This window comes from Mesocricetus auratus, unplaced genomic scaffold (genome assembly GCF_017639785.1).
Source record: "Mesocricetus auratus isolate SY011 unplaced genomic scaffold, BCM_Maur_2.0 Super-Scaffold_100020, whole genome shotgun sequence".
NCBI classification, from domain to species: Eukaryota; Metazoa; Chordata; class Mammalia; order Rodentia; family Cricetidae; genus Mesocricetus; species Mesocricetus auratus.
Genome location: NW_024429201.1, coordinates 2,498,331 through 2,512,996, shown reverse-complemented (window position 1 = coordinate 2,512,996; position 14,666 = coordinate 2,498,331). Strand labels below are relative to the sequence as shown.

Below are 14,666 nucleotides of genomic sequence, written 5' to 3'. Positions count from 1 at the left end.
AGAAGGCCTGGAGAAGGAGGCTACTGACGCTGTCCATGTTGTATCTGTAGTCAGGAGGTGGAAATGGATGCTGGGCTCAATGTTCTTTTTATTCTGGGGCTTGCTCCTCAGCCCATAGGGTGTTATTGCCCACATTCAGGATGGCTCTTGCCACATCAGTGAAACATCTCAAAAACTTCCCCACAAACATGCCCTGAGGTTTGCTTCTCAGTGATTACTGATTTGACTGGGTTATTGATCCGGGTTTAGTATCACATCTGGGCAGCTTAAACAATCTGAGTTCTGCTGTTAGAGGCACAGCCTTGGTATGATTCATAGTTTTCTAAAAATAGAAGAGGAGTAATCACAGCCCCCCCCCTTTTTTTTTTGAGGCTGTTTCTCTGTGGCTTTGGAGGCTGTCCTGGAACTAGCTCTTGTAGATCAGATTGGTCTGGAACTCACAGAGATCCACCTGCCTCTGCCTCTGCTGGAATTAAAGGTGTGCGCCACCACTACCCAGCTTGTTGCTGTTGTTTTTTGAGACAGAGTTTCACTATGTAGCTTTGGCTGTCTTGGAATTTACTCTATAGACAAGGCTGAACTCAAACTCACAGAGATCCTCCTGCTTCTCCCTCCTGGGTTCTGGGATGAAAGGCGTGTGCCACTGCATCAGGCTGAAGAGAAGCATGGAGATCATATTCTCCTGGCCCTGGCAAAAGAAAACTAGGTCTGTGGGGAAGAAGGTTGGAGAAAATGCAACAAATTTGGTTGACATTTCAGAGGTAGAATTAAGAGAATACTAGTTAGTGCGTTTGAGTCAGGGAAGGAGAAGCGATTGGACCACTCTAGGACAGACTGGATATGAGATTCCTTTGGGTGTCTGGGTTGAGATGCTTACGGTGGGAGTGTGGAACTCTGCTTTTCTTTTTTATAGTTTATTTATTTTAAATTTCATTTACATTCCAACCACAGCTCTCCTTCCCACCCACCTCCCGAGCCCCCCCCCATCTTCCCCCCAGCCCACCCCAGTCTCCTCCACAGGTAAGGGCTCTCTCTGTTTTTCAAATGAAATGTGGAAGGGTATTAGAGGTTAATCATTGAATTCAGCACACGAGTGCCAAATTGAGAAGGGTCAGGACCAGAAAGCAAAATCCCCCAGAGCGTGAATACTTAAGGAGCAATACTTGGTGTGCCAGGCATACGTTAACATTTACTGAGAGTGAAATAGATAAAAAGGGAGTGTCAGAGAATGGAAGACTTGAGCAATATCTGATGTTTTGTAGACAAGTATGTTCAATGTGAGCTTCAGGGAACTGAGAGATGGCTCAGCAGGTAAGGGCACTTGCTGGTCTTGTAGAAGGCCCTGACTGGTCCAATGGCCAGCCCTCTGATGGCAGTTTACAACAGTTTGTAACCCCAGTCCCAGGGGACCCATCACACTCTTCTGACCTCACAGGGTACCACACATACCCACAGTACACCAACATACATGTAGGTGAAACACTCATGCATAAAAAGGAAAAATGTGAACGTTGGGAGAAGTAATTTAGCTTTTAAAATTTCAAAAGATGCATTCATTCAGTGTGCGTATGAAGGGTGTGTAGGCCAGAGGACAGTTTGTGGGAGGCTTCATCCCTTTTACCATGTGGGTGACTGTCAGCTTGGTGGCAAACCCCTTTCCTTACTTAGCCATCGTGCTGACACTAGGCTGTTTTTAATGTAAGGGAAAACATTTTTATGTGGTATCATGGGTTACGATGGCAGAACACACAGCATTGAAAGGAGAATATAGGGGGAAAAAAAAACAGGCAGAAAGTTAAGTTTTGAAGAAATCAACTGAGGTAAATAAAGTTTTACCAAGATAACTCAGCTTTAAGAGTACCCGGAGCTATATGTGAGAAAAACATATAGAAAACATAGCTCAAAGCTAAATACAGTTGACCTTGAAATACCTTCTCATTATTAGTCTCTAGTATAATCTTGTGTGTAGGTGGCTCTCAGCAGATGTGCAGGAGTGTGAAAATTCCTTTTCATTTTACTCAACTAGGTTTCCCATATATAATCTGACTGTTCTTAAGGCCTTTCTGTACCTGGGAGGGGCATAAGTTCCATTGAGCAATTTTGCAGTCAAGTAGCAGTTACTTCTCTCTTCTCACAAAGCCCTTCACACTGGCTACCCTTCCCCATTTGTAAGCTCCGTGCCTTGTACTATTTAAGAAAGCACTTTGTGAAGTTTGAAATGTAGTTAAATGCCATAAGGTTTCTCACCTAAGTTCAGTGCATTTTTCTTGTATTTGGCTCTGCAATCCTTAAGGGTGAACTAGCATATTTTTTAAAGATTTATTTATTTATTATGAATAGTGTTCTGTTTGCATGTACACCTGCATATCAGAAGAGGGCTCCGTATCTCACGATGAATACTTGTGAGCCACCATGAGGTTGCTGGGAGTTGAACTCAGGACTTCTGCAAGAGCAACCAGTACTCTTAACCTCTGAGCCATCTCTCCAGCCATGTCCCCCCCCCCAGACTTGATAAGTGAGTTTCTGCAATAGGGTCTTCTTAAATACAGCATTTTCTGTGCCACTTCAGACCAGCCATCATTGTTCTGATATTTGTGTAGAAGCTAACTTGTTTTTATATATTGTTATTCCTCAAGTACAGCAAATATTACACCACCAAATGTAACCCATAGTCTTCCCGCCAGCCTCCTGGGCTCTGCTGAGCTGTCTGAACCCCCAAATAACACACAGGATTCTATATTAATTATAAAGCTGTTAGCCTTTGCTATTTCTTATCGGCTAGCTCTAACTTAATTGTTAACCCATAATTGCTAATCTGAATATGTACATATGGTCTTCACTTACTGGAAAAAGGGGTCTGGACCTTTTCCTCCTTTGGCAGCCTACATCGTGACTGCCTGTGCCCCTCTTTCCCAGAATCCTTCTCAACTCCTAGTCCCACCTATCTTGCTTCCCTATTGGCCAAAAGTGCTTCATTCGACAACCAATAAGATAAGCACATACACAGAACTTCCCCCATTAACCAAATACAATAATTAGCTTTTTGGGGGGCGTTACTCAAGACAGGGTTTCTTTGTAGCACTGGCTATCCTGGAACTCACACAAAATTTAACTTTTTTTAAAAAGACATTCTTAAGATACTTGTCACCCTCAAGTTTCTGAAACATACCGCTTCTCCCATTTTTAAGTTGCCTGCAGGAAATAATCTGATTCTTCATCCTGTACGATCTCTCCACAATCTGGATTTTGTTGACTGTACTCTGGGATACAGTTTAATAAATTTCTGTCTGCTTCCAGTAACTGGAGATCAGGCAATCTATTTCAGAGAGCCTTTCTCCCCCCTCCAGCTTCCTCCCAGGTGTTGAGGAGTTGGCTCTTATGACTGTGTCGGATGTGGCCTTGGTGACATAGAATGCCTTGACTGAAGTTCAGTAGTGTGTTATTTTCTTATTATTGATTTGCTGAGAATCCACAACGAGAACATTTTCTTTCCCCTTCATTTGCTTTAGTCAGTCACATAGTTGGAAACAAGCCATGTTTGTTTGTTTTGCTGGAGAACTGCTACAGGCAATAGATACTAAGTGCCACACGCCGATCAGCTACATCAGATTCGTTACCCTAAATGAAGTATCCCATAGTGGAAGAAGGTAGATAAACTTCTGTAGTTACGGGACAAAAAGCCATGAACCAATCAGTGTATTTCCTGTGTACACTGGTAGAGCCATTAGCTAGGGACTATCATCGGAGTGTGGTGGGAATCTTCACTAGGATTCATGGGTTATTCATCCTTTTTTTTTCCTTCATTTTACATTTTTTTATTCATTTTACATACCAACCATAGTTTCCTCATTCCGCCCCCCCAACCCACCTCCCATCCGCTCCTCAGGAAAAGTTATGGATTGCCCTGGTAAGCAGAAATAGTTGAGATATCCTGGGTAACCTGCGATGGGAGGGGAGTGGCAGAAGGGAGGGGATGAGGGATGAGAGCATGAGGGAATGGGAAGGTGGAGTTAAGGACGGAGTGAAGGAGCCACTAAAGGGTTAGGGAGAAAGTTAATGTATCCTGTTCTTAGTCTTCAGGTTGGTAGAGACTAGCAGTGGGTCAGTGTTCACTGTACATCTAAGATTTTTATATAGAAGTCACAGGGGTGTTAGGTCAAATCCAGTGGTGGCCAGTGAGTGGAAATAAAGATGCTTCTCAATAACTTTGTCTTGCCTTTCAATCAGCCAGAGTCAACTGGTCTGGATGTTCTTTGCATGAATATGGCTTAAGAGACCTTTTCACAGTACAGGGTAATCAAGTTCGAGCAATTGCCAAATCCATGCCCACCTCAAACATACATCATGTTTTGGGAGCTTCAAAATCTGCTAGCTGTTTTGGAGTGCACAGTTAATTGTATCTGGTGGTTATCATCCTGACCTATAGAGCGCTAGAATATCTATCTGCACCCTATTACGTGTTAACTGTCCTTTGCCCTCCCCTGGAGAAACGATAGGACATGTGGTAGACAGGTTTGTGGCCATGTGTGTTGTAAGAATTTCCTATTGCCCCACAGAGTGGACATTCGATAATCAAGTCATTCTGAGTGTTTTGGGAAGGCTCATTGCTTGCTTAAAAGATTTTGGCAACTCAAATAATTTTGCTTAAAATATGTATTTTTAATTTATTTGCATAGCCATATGTTTATGAATATATCTAATGTATAGAAATATGTGTAAGAAAGCATTTTCTTTCTGTGATAAATACGTAAGAGCAGCAACTTAAAGGAGCAGGGAGTTACTTTGCCTCGTGGTCTGAGAGGTTTCAGTGCATGGTGGACTAGCTTCATTGATTCTGGAGCACGGTCAGGCAGAACATCATGGTAGAAGAACACACTGAAATGAAGTTGCTCACTTCCTTGTGGTCAGGACAGTGGGAGGTATAAAAAGGGACCAAAGATAGAGCTTGTATTCCCGGGGCGCAGCGACATAACTCTCAGAGCCCACCCTTGGTGGGCAGGCTACACCTGCCTAAACAGCACTACTAGCTGGAGTCCAAATAAGGGGAATATTTATCATTCAGGTCACCAGAAGTATAATGAGAATTAATTCACTGGGAGCCACTTTGATGCTGTGGCCCACTGGCAGAGGTCCATTGGCAGAGGAGCAGTAGTGGGTTCTTGCCTAGAGCCTATAACTTGTCTAGCCACAGATTGTTGGACCTGATAATGGTGCCAGGCATGGGTTTCATTTTGAAGAGCAGGCCTTAAGTCTTGTCACTGTGCATCTGGTTACTCCCATCACATTCCTGCCTCCAATTGTACCGGTTGGTATATCTTGCCAGGCTGGTTGTAATTTTAGCTTGCAGATTCCACAGCTAGAGCGGATTGGTTTCTTTCCTCCTCCAGTAGCATGCATAGCACCTTTCAGCTCTGTCTAAGCTAGCCAGTAAGGGCGAAGTTTCCAGGTCAGTGCTAGTTTTGCTTTTTCATTCCATGCATCAAATACTTTATGTCTTTAGCAATAGGGTTTCACTGTCAGGGTCTGGAGCATAACCAAGAGCAATGACAATATTCTGCCATATTGGAGGGCCTGTGTGACCTCACTGGCCAGCACTCCAAAAGAGGTAACCCATACCTGACATGGGCCAACATCATCCTAAACAGAGAAAAACAGACAAAAAACAATTCTACTAAGACCAGGAGTAAAACAAAAACACACACTCCCCCATCTCCTGCTCAACATAGTGCTTGATGTCAAGTGAAAGCCATACAAACAGAAATGGGAGAAGTCAAAGTATCTTTATTTGTAGATAATGGGATTCTTAAACACAAAGGACCATAACGACGGCCAGAAAACTACACTTGATAAACACATTTAGCAAAGCAGCAGGACACAAAATTAAAACAAAAATCAGTAGCTTTTCCATGTATTGATGGTAAACACACTGAGAAAAAAGTTGGGGAAACAATATCATTAATATTAACCTCAAAGAATTAAAATATCTTAGAATAAATCTAACCAAGGAAGTACACAACTTCTACAATGAAAATTTGAAGGCATTAAAGAAATTGAAGATGTCAGTAGGTAGAAAGAGTTACCATGTTCATGGTTTATTTAGTAGGGTGCATATTGAGAAAATGGCCATGTGGCAAAAGCAGTCTAGATTCAGTGCTGTCCCCATCAAAATTTCAGTGCAGCTATTCACAGAACCTAAAAAAAATGTGTCTTTATTTCTTTTTTGGTTTTGTCAAGATAGTGGTTTTTGTTTTTTTGTGTAACCCAGGCTGGCATGTCCCAGCATTTATAGAGCATTTCTCAGAAGCTCTTTCCTCTGTCTCATCCAGCTGATGAGAAGTAAAGGAGACAGATGATAGTCTTAGGCTTTTGTGCTTCTACTTATGTTGCAAGAGAACGTTTCCTTCTTTTCTCCCCCCCCCTTTTTTTTTTTTTTTGTTTTCAGACAGGGTTTCACTGTGTAGCTTTGGATCCTGTCCTAGAGCTTGCTCTGTAGACCAGGCTGGCTTCGAACTCACAGAGATCTGGCTGTCCCTGCCTCCTGAGTACTGGGATTAAAGGCATGTGCCAACACTGCCTTGCTGCATGAAAACTTTGCTTTGATAGTAAAAGTCAGTAAGAAAGGGAAACAGATCTGTATTGCAGAAGAGCTATTCTTCAGTTGAGTAAAGGGCATTAAGTATCTGTCAGTAGACCACTGTTGAAAATTTAAATGGTTTGTACACATGTTATTTAAAAAGGCATTCATATATACAGAGCTCTATTGAATTTGCTTACAAATGTAACTTTTCATAACACATTTCCTTGTTCTTTTGTAATGAGCAGAAGGATCTAGTGCAGCAGTAGAAAAAAACATTGCTTTGGAAAGGCCTTCTGATCTGACGCTCATATGCCAGTTCACAACATCTGGAGATTTGAACTCAATGAATGTGACTTGGAAAAAAGACGATGAGCTTCTTGAGAATATTGATGCTTTCAACACAACTAAAAAGGGAAACACCTTGTTCAGTCAGTACAGGTATGTATGTAAGGATGTACACTGCTAGCCATAGCCAGTTTAACTGCAGTGTTTCTACTGATTAAGTATTTTTCCTTTGCAGACATCTGAATGTTACGCTAATATTCTAATTTTGTTTAAAGAATTATTTCTGCTTTAAAATTTTGATTAGTAACTTCATTTTTATTAAATATTTGTGAGAAGTAAGCTTGTATTAATAACTCTAATTATCTCCAGGTTCATCGTTTCTAATAGCAAACAAATGGGGAATTATTCTTGTTTCTTTGGAGAAAAGGAGCTCAAAGGAACATTTACTATCAAAGGTCAGTATTTATAACTATAATGTTACATCCTTAGATTTCTGTCTCTTGTGTTTTAAGTAGTTACTGCAGTAATAAATGTAGCTCAGCTGAAAGAAAATCATTTATTTTGCATTGAGTTCCAATAGGTAACCTTGAATGTGGTCTTGTCTTTCCCAATCCATCCCTTTCTTTCTTCAATCTTTTTCCTCTATCTCTTAGTTTAAAAAATACAGATTTTAGTTCAAAAGGACAGCTGCCAAGGTTTTCATAAATTTTATACATGTCTTAAATTTATTTACTAGCCCTCTGCAGAATATTACTTTATGAGAAGGTGTGTTACATTTGTTTTATGTTGCATTTGTTTAATGTAAATAAGTGTTGCATTTGTTTATTTTGCATCTGTTTAATTATATAAAGACATGTTGCATTTGTTTCACCTTGCCTGCCTAAGGCACCTGATTAGTCTAATAAAAAGCTGAATGGCCAATAGCTAGGCAGAGGAGGGACAGGTAGGACTGGCAGGCAGAGAGAATAAATAGGAGGAGAAATCTAGGCTTGGGGTCAGAAGCCAAGCAGCCACTAGCTAGCTAGAAGCAAGGAGGTAGGAGAGAGAGAGAGGGAGAGGGAGAGGTAAAGAGGCCCTGAGGCAAAACATAGATGAAGAGAAACAGGTTAAAGTAAGAGCCAAGATAAGGTTGAGTATTCATAACTAATAATAAGTCCCCGAGTATTCATAACTAATAATAAGTCCCCGTGTCATGATTTGGGAGCTGTTTGGTGGCTTAAAAGAAAGCTGGTTAACAGCATTTCTAAGTCATCCAAATTGTGAGTTGCTATGTTCCCAGACTGAGAGATGATACAAAATAGTTTGATACTGTGTATCAGAGGACTGCAAAAGTCTCATATACACTGATGCCCAGTGGTGCCTGAGTTTTGTGTCATCATGTGTGGGCATTTCAGAACACAGTCCTGCCTCCTATGCTACTTGTGAACTGCATCGTTGGGTACCAGTGTTCTGTGTAAGCCCCGGGGAGAGTGTAGCCTGCCACAGACTTTGGCTGTGTGGCAAAGTCTGGTGCTCCTAGGCTAGAGCCAGGTCCAGGAGGCCACTGTGCTAAATGCAAGTGTAACACAAAGGCACATGATTATGAAAGACGGAAAAGGCCCATGTGAGAAGGGCACTTCCTGTGGATAAATTTGCTGGACTGGAATTGATCTGACAAAGGAAGGGTGAGTGATCCCAAAGCCTGATTACTTTTTGCTGCTGTAGAGTTTTGTTTTTTAAACATGGCACACTTACACACTGCTAAACTTATATAAAAACTGTTTCTAATTTGAGCATTTGTCATACGTGGATGACGATATGTGTGCTCTGTGTTTGGCTTCTCCTCCCCTATTGCCCCCAACCCTCAGTAAGAACTCAACCATAGACAAAGCTCAGCATCCTTTGTGGGCCAGGACAGACTCTCAAAACAATACAGAGAAACCTTGTTTGGAAAAACCAAAAAAAGAAGAAATTTCCAGTTGAGAATACAAAATTTTCAGCACTTTCACACGTGATTAGTCTCTGCATTAACCACTGTGCATTATAAAAGGAATCTCTACCAATGCTGAGAGCAGCATTGATATGTCGTCGTAAATGTAGATATTTAGATCCAGTTTGAAAATATGTATTTAGCATATTTCCTCTCCAGGGCCTGTGCCCTCCCAGCCTTGGCTGTCCTGGGACTGGCTCTGCAGACCAGGCTGGCCTTGAACTCTCACAGAGATCTGCCCGCCTCTGCCTCCCTCCCGAGTGCTGGGATTAAAGGCGTGACTGTTTTAATGTATTTTTGGGACAGGGTCTCATGTTTCCCAGACTGTTCTCACACTTGCTATGTAGCCCAGGGTGATGTTTAACTCTGATCTTCCTTCTTCAGCTTCCCCAGTGATAGCAAGCATGTGCCACCAGGGTTACCACCATCAAAATTGTTAATCATTTTTCAGGGCTGCAAAAAGCCATTGCATAGCTACTTTTAAAATTCGCTTGAAGCAGTTTAACTCAACTCATTTGTTTTTAATGCACACTTAACATTAATGTAATTTTTAAGCATGTACTATATCCTGAAGACATTTGTAAAATTAATAATTTGGGTCCTTTCAGAGATTCCTTGCTAAAAATAATAACTGTAATTCACTTATGATTATTGTTTGGGAAATAATTTTATTCATTTGAGTAGAATTTAAAGGCATCTGTACAACAGTTTATATCAATTATGATTTTATTAGGTCTGTTAGGCTTATGTAGTAGTGTGTATTTTTATAAACATTACCAACATGGCTTGCTTATGGTTTTTCCTAGGGACAATGATCTTTTCTTATCAGTATTACAAATAACTATGGATAAAAAGCCAGTTTCATCCTCTGCCATAAATTGAGCTAGATTATTCTTTTTATTTGTTCTTGTTTTTTGAGACAGGGTTTCTCTGCCTAGTCCTGACTTTTCTTTCTTTTTGTCGACCAGACTGGCCTCAAACTCACCTGCCTGTGCCACCCAAGTTCTGGGTCTAAAGGTGTGCAGCACCACTGACCTGGTATCCTTTTTCTTTTTCTCCGCCTTATTTTACTTTTGTCATAAACTACATGGGTCAAGCCCGACCCATGAGCATAAGCCCTTGGAACAACGTACCCTGCTTCTGCTCTTAGGACAGCTGTCTGACGTGTTAATGTGACAGTGGGAAAGGGTTTCAATGCTATGTAACGTTTCTATGTCCTGCCAGCCAGCTCCCAAATAATGACAAGGAGACTTCTTGTTAATCATGAAAGCTCAGCCTAGAAGCTTTGGTGTGGCTGGTTGTTTTCTACTCTTTGGCTCTTTTGACATTATGTGTACTCTCTGCTTAGCTTCTTTCCTCCGTTGCCTGATTTAACTTGGTGCATTTTCTTGATTGTTGGTCTATGGGGACGCACCCAGTTTACTACCCAGCGGTTCTCAACCTGTGGGTCGTGACCCCTTTGGGAGGATCACCTATCAGATATCCTGTGTATTAGATATTTACATTACAATTCATAACAGCAGCAAAATTACAGACAATTATGAAGTGGCAAGGAAATAATTTCATAGTTTGAGGGGGGTCACCATAACATGAGGGACTGCATTAAAGGTCGCAGCATGAAGAAGATTGAGAAGATTGTGGTGTCAACCCTGGGTTGGTGATCCTGGGTGTAAGAGAAAGCAAGCTGAGCAAGCCAGGAAACAGTTTCCATCGTGGTTTTGGCAATAGTTACTTCCTCTAGGTCCTTGTTCTCTTTGAGTTCTTGTCCTGATTTCGCTTAGTGACGGAGTGTGACGTGGGAGCTGTAGGCTGAAATAAACCCTTGCTTTCTCGAGTTGCTTTTGGTCATGGTGTTTTACCATAGCAATAGACACCCTAGCTAAAACACATGCCGAGAAGGAGAAATTGAGTGTCCAGGAGATAGAGAGCCCGGGGTAGCAGAAACCGTGGTCGTGGCTAGTGCTGGGCTTTGGAATCTGTGCAGTGTCTGTCTAATGTGAGCCTGCCACAAGAAGTCAGTGACGGGGCTTTAAAGGTGCCCTCTCTGCTTCATACGGGCCTGTAGCTCAACTCCATTTCAGGTTTGGAAGGGGGCCTTGTGGCTTGAGAAAAAAGTTCTGATCCATGCTTGATCTGTAGTTCTCTAATGGATGCCTTCTAAAACAGTGGTGAGCTCTCAGCTCCCTAAAGTGAACCACCAGCCCTCAAGCATTGGGGTGTTTGTTAATCATATTTCACATCAGTTATAGAACTCACCAAGCGCTGCAGATTTTGTCAAGAAGCCTGGTGAGAAGGTGGTGTGTTGTTGGGGGTTTGAGGGTGCTTTGTCAGGATACCCGGGAATAGCTTAGTCACTTCTTTCCAGTCTCTTCCCTCTATGACAAAAACCACAGATAGGGAACCATGCATAAAAAGGGAGCCACATCATGTGATTATTGGTTAGCCAGGAGTATAAACCACACTTGTATCAAATCTTGGGAGGACTTGACAGCATGGGTAGCTTCTTTCTTTCCTCCTTCCTTCCTTCCTTCCTTCCTTCCTTCCTTCCTTCCTTCCTTCCTTCCTTCCTTCCTTCCTTCCTTCTTTCTTTTTCTAGCTAGGGCTTACTAACTTCAATCAAAGTAATATTATCTGCCCCTCTACAACTGGAACTCAGTTTAGTGCTTACAATTCTGAAGAAGGAAGTACATTCATTTGAATTGGGAAAAAACAGAGTCAACAGGGATGGAATTATTTTTGTCTCTCAGTTCCCAGTTCTAGGAAACAGACCACTCAGTGTGCCACAGTATGAGCAAGTATTGCCAGGCTAGAAATGTGGAAAGAAAGGAATTTATATAGCATCTAACAGAGACTTCAGACCACAGACCATTGTTGCCCACCCTTAGGCAATCAGTTTTTTTAGTGAAGAAATTGACCCTGCCATGAGAAACAAATCAGAATAAAATGTTCTGGGATTCCTCCCAACTGAGCCTTTAACATTTTGACATTCAATCATTTTCTTTTCCTCAGTAACTTAAAATATACTTGTTACATCAGTATCGAGACAGATGGTCTGCTCTTCTTCTTGGATCTGAGAATGGCTTCCAATTTTCTCATGGTGGTTATTTTCCTCAACTTCTGAGCCATCTGGATTTATAAACAAGTTCTGAGGCGGTAGCTCTAGACTGATGATGTTGGCATATTGTAGCCTGACAGAACACCTACAAGAGAGGCCTCTCCTCTCACCCCCTTTTCATTTAAATACATTTAGATTGAAATAATTTTCTTAAAGTTTTAGTTCTTGGTTTTATCAGATTACTATCTGTTTTTTTCTGCCTTTTCTCATTATAAACAGGGTGTTGTAAGGGGGATATTTCAGTTTTACTCTTAGGTTAGAGAATGTGTAAAGTGCCCCCCCCCCGTCTCCTTTCTGCTCCATATATGTCTGGAAGGAAGTTTGTTTTGATCTTTTTAAAGCAGTTTGATTTCTTTTTCTTGGTAGGGACCTAGCTGGGCATCTTGGATTAGGTTGTTATAATTTGTGCTAAGCTACAACATGCATCCATCATCGTGCACTTGGCTGTGTGGCCAGAACAGTAGGAGAGTTTGTCCCGTGACTTCACTAAGTTGTCTCCTTTGTGGTATTTGAATGGACTAGGGCCTTCACCAGGGTCTGGAGCTAATATTTCTCCACTCTTCTTTCCCTTTTTCTCCTATTCATCTCTTTTTGTCTTTGTCATCGCCTTTTCCAGAGGTCTAGGTGATTTGCAAAGAAACCCAGTTTAAAGTCCTCCCCGTTCTTAGGTGATTTCAGACATCGACACAGTTCTAAGACATACATAGATGAATTATAGTTCTCCGTCTTTCCCCTGTAGAACTCATCTCCTGCTCCAAAAGGCTAGCTGACCTGAAAAATCACACAGGACAGTAATTGTTCTTATGGTGATGTCTAATTAGTAACATTATACATAAAGGGTACAACCATTAATTATAGGAAAGCTTGATTTAAAGGAGCTGTACCATGGCATGATCCCAATAAAGGTTGAACTTTGTAACATTTATCATGTACCAAGCACTTTGTTTAATTCTTTCCAACAACATAGCAGGAGTATAATGCACTTCCTATTAGACATCTTCATATCAAAGCCATGATTATGTGTCAAGTATTTATTTCTTGACCCTAAGTCTTCATTACATTATTAGAACATTGTGCTGACTTCTTCCAACACCTTATACTTGATCTTTGAAGATAATCATAAGGACCTACTGGTTATCAGGTGTCAGTCAGGTATGCATATGAGTTAGCTAGTAAAAGGAATGCTAAGCTCTTAGTGGGGTATCTTCTGGGTTGGATAATTGGGATCCAAGAACTTTATTCTGACCATATATACTCACCTCTGATCATGTCCCACAGCAGTGTCGTCAAGTGCTTGCCTCTATTGCAATGCCTGATGGGTAGTTGGAATCTTTGGTTTCTGTAAAATTGTAGGCCATTTAGCTTAATCAAACCATGTTTCTGTGGTTATGAAACACGTGAGGACCAGTGTCTAGGTTATTTCCTGTCACTGTGATAAAACACCATGACCAAGACAACTTAGAGTCCATCATGACTGGGAAGTATGTCACCCAACAAACAGCAGGCAGTGACCGCTGGAGCAGGAGATCAGAACTCTCATCTTAAACCTCAAGCAGGAAGCAGAAAAGGCAAAGAAGTGACTAGTCTTTAAGTTCTCAAAACCTGCTTCCAGTGACATACTGCCTCCAGAAAGGCCACCCTAGACCTCCCGAAACAGCCACTAACTGGGGACTAAGATTTCAAACCCCAGAGACTATGGAAAATACTTATTGTTCAAGGATTCATACCCACTGACTTAGAGATTGCCCTGTCCGTCATTATTTGATTATTGAAGCACTTACGTCTTAATGGGTGGCATCCGTCATCATGCATGCCTCTCTTTACCAGTGACATTGCCTCATGGCACGCTGCTGATCAGTAGCCCTGAAGGGGGACAGCAATGATAGATACATTTGCATTGCTCACCTAAGGACAGAACCCGCAGAAGAAACTGTTTTTGATTCTTGTCTGAATCTTTACAGTTCATGCTTTGTGCAAATGCTCAGTTACATCAGTAGGAGAAAATTTAACAGCCCTTGGACAGCACATTTTATCCAGGGAGTTAGCTGTCAGAGTTGAAAATCTTTCTAATCTCTGCCCTGTAAGTTAAAATTCCCTAAAATATTGACATCATAATATGGTGTCAAATATGATATTTAGACATTGTAGTTATTGCTGGTTAATTTTTATCTATAGCTGATAGTTTTATCTATCCTTGCTGATTAATAAACAGTTAGAAGACACAAAATTTAGGGAAAAGACCCTAAAATTCGGAAAAGAGAAAAATTAACCAAGATATCCTTGTTGCTTCATCTTCATAGTCGGTGTGGAACAATGAGGGATGATTTCAACTTGTGGCTTTTTATTTATGTATTTTAGGCATGAGTTCTCTGCTTGCATGTATACCTGCATGCCAGCAGAGGGCATCAAACCCCACAATAGATGGCCATGAGCCACCATGTGGTTGCTGGGAATTGAACTTAGGACTCCTAGAAGAACAGCCAGTGACTTTCTTCAACCCCATGACTGTTTATTGAATGCCTGTGACTAAGCCGTGCAGTGTCGCGCTCTGGACATGGGACGAGCTCTCTGCCACAGAGTCGCCTGCTCTTTACAGCTGACTTCCCTTCGCTCCTTTGGGTTATCACTTTTTCTAACTCTGCTGGCTTTTTACAAATTTGCATCAGTTAAAAGACTTTCTAGTCTGAAAATTTTGCCTTTTTACTCATGCAGTATAAAGG

General features: G+C 41.4%; 1 protein-coding gene across 1 annotated transcript in view; it reads left to right on the top strand.

The window, feature by feature from the left end:
* Emb (embigin) overlaps positions 1 to 14,666 on the top strand; it is a 46,142-nt gene that overhangs the window by 17,670 nt on the left and 13,806 nt on the right. Inside the window, exons 3-4 of the mRNA XM_013122586.3 lie at positions 6,823 to 7,015; positions 7,232 to 7,317. Coding sequence (XP_012978040.1) covers positions 6,823 to 7,015; positions 7,232 to 7,317 — 279 coding nt within the window. The remainder of the gene's footprint in view (positions 1 to 6,822; positions 7,016 to 7,231; positions 7,318 to 14,666) is intronic.